Below are 4,685 nucleotides of genomic sequence, written 5' to 3'. Positions count from 1 at the left end.
GAAAGAGAAAGTTTTCAGCTTTTTGTGTATTATATTCTTGATTCTTAACTTTTTGGTATCAATAGAATAAATCCAAGCAGAAGAGGCCAGAGTCAATTGGAACTGAAGCCAACGTAAATCATGCATGGGGATGCAAAAGAATTTTAACCAAGTGTTCTTTTAGAATACATAATAGAAGTACGATTTTAAAAATTCTTGACCCTGTTCTATATTGTAAAATACTTTGTGTTGTTGATCTGCTTCTGACTGATAAATATTTAAAAGAGGATGAGAACACCTGATAGTGGTGGAGTTAATAAGATTGCATAGGAAACTAGCTTCTAATCAAATTCAACTTATCCAATGCCATTAAATCTGAGACACAAATCAAATCATCATTGAAACCTTCAAGCTGACTGACAGTGAACTGTAAAATTCTATTCCAGGATGAGAAGAGTTGGAACATTGCTAATTAGCAGGCACATGCAACTTTCCACCCACCAGATGCAAGATACAAGTTCTAACTTCAAACTGCTGGAACGCTAATTAATTCACCAAATTTCATTACTACTTGTAAGATGTCCAAGGAACATAAAGTGACCACTGGGACAAATAGAATCTCAGAATTTTCTTTTCTTATTTATTTCTCACAACATCATGTTATCGAATCCTGCAGAATGCGAGAGCACTGCTTTGATTTCTTCCGGCAGGGCAGTCGAGCCCTCTTTGCATTGCTGAAAGGAGGCAAAAGAACAAGAAGATTAAGCAACATGCCCAGGATAATTAGATTGATTTCATCTTTAGGACAGTATGATCGGAGGAAAGCTTACCTCGGCCCGGAAAACATCCAATGCGAATCCATTGAAACAGCTGATGACGGCCTGCTGGATGTCGAGCCCCAGGCCATCAAGTGCCCTCATGGTGGAGAGTAACAGGCCAGGTCGGCGGGCGCAAAACATATGGATGTTAACGGTGTGGCCTTCTCTTAGCTTAACCTCGATCTGTCAAATCCACAGTTTTGAGCATAAGTAACACATGCCACAATATGAGATAACCTGTGAGTTTTATAACTACTAAACTGCATTCTATTAACATTAGCAATCATGCTGATAACAGACTGTGATTCACCTCAAGCCTAAGTTGCTTTTGATGATGGCAGAGGAAGAATCAGTTTTAACATATACCCTTATGGATAAGCTAAAGGAACTCTATATGGTTGCTCAGTTGCACAGAACTATCTTGGTAAATGATAATTCAGCCCATACGAAACACCAAGAAGTTTTTGATATCCGTATTTAAGGAATCATATTTTCAGCAACTGAATCTCTAGTCCACCTAATCATAATTCAACCAGTTTTCACCTGATAACTATTGTAAACTATGTTGATAATAACCTTCTTGAGTAAATAAAATCAGGATCTTTGAATGTCAACTACAATGAAAAAGAAAGAAAAGATCGGGAAGAAGACACAAACCCGTGCTGGCTGACTAGTTGGGCTTGGTAAAGAGCTTGGGCAAAGTTCATCCTTCACATGGCATGGTAGAGTGGGCAACGTTGGAGTTAAAGGGTGAAAACTAGCCGCGCTAGTACCAGCTATTGAAGAATTCGAAGGCGTTGACTCTAGTTCATTGTGAAGGTCATTGATCCTTTGCAAAAGCTCCTTTAAGTATTCAATAGCATCGCCAAGAATGGAAGCTCTGTCCATCTACGAAGATAAGAGGAATTCACTAGATAAGAATAGACGGACAATTTCTTTAAGTAATTGGGAAGGATGACCAAAATTTGTTACTTCTCCAACATGTTCAGATTTGTCTGAAAGAATGAACCATTGAAGAGTGGATAAGAATGAACCTTCATGTTTATTTTCCAGATTGACAACAAATATCGCAAAAGAGCATAATGCATAAAAGCCAGAGTCACTCAAACAAGTGACAGAAAAAAGTACATGCAGATATTTAATCACATCAAATATATTAACAGCATCATCAATGAAATAATTAATGAGAAGCCAAAAGTACTACTAAAGCAGGTACAGTGATCATGGGATACAATCTCTAGCAGAACAAAAAAGAAAAGTTGTTGAGCAATTCCATAGCTTTATGAACAAGGAAACCATAAAGTAGCTTTTAGATTATAAGAACTCGAATAATAATGAAAATGGATGAAGTATTTTTGAAAAATAATCAGATAATTAGCACTCAGGCTTCCTTTATGGATTCAACACTGATTTAATTCCTTGAAATGGTGACCACATGAGCTAAGGGACCACTGATCAGGATCATCCCCAAAGAGCATTTTGCCATATTCCAAACAAATTATTCAGCAGCTGGACAATTTGGCAAACCAAAAAGAAGAGTTCTTTGAGAATATCAGTCAATCATTTGAAAAAAGAGAGAGAGAAAAAAAGGACAATTTTATGAAATTTGGATACTGCAAATATGAAGAGGATGATGTGAATCTTCACCTTGCTGATTTTGGGAACCACAGATCTTAGCATGTAAAGCCGGTCATTGAGCTTCTTTCGCCTCCTCCTCTCCGCCATCAAGTTTTTGGCAGGGAGGCCCTTCCTTTTCCCTTTTTGGTCGCCGCCACCGGTCACTGTGCTGTTGGCAATCGAGTTGCTTCCTGCGCCACCTTCCTTTGTGTTCTCCTCGCCTCTGGCTTTCTCTGTAGCGCCTTCATCTGTGTCATAGTTCAACCCCGACGCGTCCATGCTTCCGTCATCCATTTCGTATTCGTCATTGCCTTTCCTGTTCTTTTCAATCTCTAGTTCAAATGAGGACTTCCCCCAGTTGTCCTGCCCAATTCCTTCTGACCCCCAGAGCCCTAGGAAGCTGCCTTTTTCACCGGCCGTGGCTGAATTCTGCCGCAGTGCGGCGGCCGCACGCTTCTGGAACAGAGTCGGCTGCGCTCCTACCGGAGGGAATATCTCCAGCGGCCTCAATAATTTGGACCTGTTGAGAAATGGAGAAATCTCGAAGCTGTTGAAGCCCATGGGGCTAAAGCCGGCGCCGGAGATGGAACCGGCACAGTTCTCGGAAGGCGAAAGGATACGGACCCCGGAAAACTCGCCTCCGGAGCTCAGATCGGCACAAACGAGTTGGTCGCTCGCTCCCAACCCAGCGAAACCCTGGACTCCCTCCCCGTTGCCGCCGACTCCGACGCCTCTGTTCATCAAGACAGAGGACGCGGACACGTGTGAAGCCGGAAGAAACCCCGGACCATCGCCCCCGAGATCGAGCCCGGCGTCGAAGGGACTCGAACAAACCGCGCCGAATAGAGAGGCAAAGCTCGACTTTCCAGTGAAAAAAGGCTGATTTTGGTCGAGGTCATCGGCGGGCTGGAGCATTAAACCCTCATGCGACTTAGGGTTCGTGGGAAAGGTCACATCTTTGAGCTCCGCATGCGGGTGGAAGCCGTCGAAGGGATGATGAGCGATGACCGACGCCGGCAGCAGGTTGTGGGCAGCGGCCGCGTTAGTACCCCCCAAGTACCAGTCGTCGTCGAGAATGGACTTAAAACTCGGGAGGCCGAGCTCGTCTTTGCCTTCGCCCATCGCTCCACCGCTACCACCGGAGACGGAGGCCGCGTTCATTCTCGTCCACGAGGCAGCGCCCTCCTCGTCGCCGCCCTCGTCAGCCCACACGACGCCATTCATCCTCGAAAGCATGTGCTCGCTCCTCCGTTCCAGCCAACAAAAAAAGAGAGAGAGTGAGAGCAGGTCGGGCTTTGCTGCAGCAGAGGTCGCTCTCCACTACCACTTGTAACAGAGGGGATGGTTTTGGAACGCTACGTTTCGTTTATGAAGTTTGACAGCGTCGTTTCCTGCTCTGCTCTTCCTTTCTCCTCTCTTACTTACCATTATTAGTTACTGCTCTTAAAGCTCCAAATCGAAGCGATCAAAGACTCCTCATTTTTAGTAAAATAATTAAAACCTGGAAAATTACAGCTTCTTTTGACCTGTTTCGACCATAAAGTCTACGCTAGTAGTGACTACTACAAAAGCAGCGATCATTTGTTTTTTTTAATCAATTGTTTAAATCTTACCATCCTATAATCATAAAGTAGATCCTCCATTCAACCCATACGAATTCTAATTCACTAAGAAAATGAAGAAGAATCAAATGAAAAATGTGCTTAATTAGTTGATCAAGGATGAAAATACTAATCGAGCTGTATGCGATGAATGGCACTGTTACAGGAAGAGCAAGTCCATGTTGGCAATGGTCCATGTGGTGGTAATGCATATACGAACAAATGAGCTCAATCTTCTTCATGTGAACGAAATAAAGCTGCTGAACTGATGGAGAGGTATAGCAACTGGCATGGCTAAGTCATTTTCATCAAAGCCTCTGCTCAAAAAAGATAAAATAGTAAGCCAGCTCGATATTTAAAAAATTAAGTTATCTAACTTATTGGACACAAAAACATATACCATGCAATTTTCAGAAACTCTGTTGTTATTATGAGATTCTGATAGCTCCAAATTTGAATCCTGGAGGCACATGAGACCTACTGATAATAGCCCCTATAATTACCAGGGCATGCACATCACGCAATATATTTCCAAGGGAGAAAATGAAATAAAAGGACAGGTCTCAGTTTTCACCTATTTATTTTCTCTATTAATCCATAGATGGAGATTCAGATCAGATTAAGTCAGTAGCAAACATACAAATACAAATGCAGGCCTGTTCTGAGGATC

General features: G+C 42.6%; 1 protein-coding gene across 1 annotated transcript; it reads right to left on the bottom strand.

The window, feature by feature from the left end:
* Nucleotides 1-392: 392 nt before the first annotated feature.
* Nucleotides 393-3,830, bottom strand: LOC122034906 (transcription factor ICE1-like). Its single transcript, XM_042594261.1, has 4 exons — nucleotides 2,445-3,830; nucleotides 1,455-1,685; nucleotides 810-980; nucleotides 393-713 (listed from the first exon to the last, which is right to left on the bottom strand). The coding sequence occupies exons 1-4, from the start codon at nucleotides 3,648-3,650 to the stop codon at nucleotides 627-629; spliced, it is 1,695 nt and encodes a 564-aa protein (XP_042450195.1). The 5' UTR covers nucleotides 3,651-3,830; the 3' UTR covers nucleotides 393-626.
* Between the last annotated feature and the right edge of the window lie 855 nt (nucleotides 3,831-4,685).

This window comes from Zingiber officinale, chromosome 11B, assembly GCF_018446385.1.
Source record: "Zingiber officinale cultivar Zhangliang chromosome 11B, Zo_v1.1, whole genome shotgun sequence".
Classification (NCBI taxonomy): Eukaryota; Viridiplantae; Streptophyta; class Magnoliopsida; order Zingiberales; family Zingiberaceae; genus Zingiber; species Zingiber officinale.
Note: the sequence above shows the minus strand (reverse complement) of the source record. Positions and strands in the feature narration are given on the sequence as shown.

Coding starts and splice junctions, on each gene's coding strand:
- LOC122034906 (XM_042594261.1), bottom strand. CDS start 3,650: ATGCTTTCGAGGATGAATGGCGTCGTGTGGGCTGACGAGGGCGGCGAC. Junction 1,686..2,444: donor TGGTTCCCAAAATCAGCAAG/GTGAAGATTCAC, acceptor TTATCTTCGTAG/ATGGACAGAGCTTCCATTCT. Junction 981..1,454: donor CAACTAGTCAGCCAGCACGG/GTTTGTGTCTTC, acceptor TGGATTTGACAG/ATCGAGGTTAAGCTAAGAGA.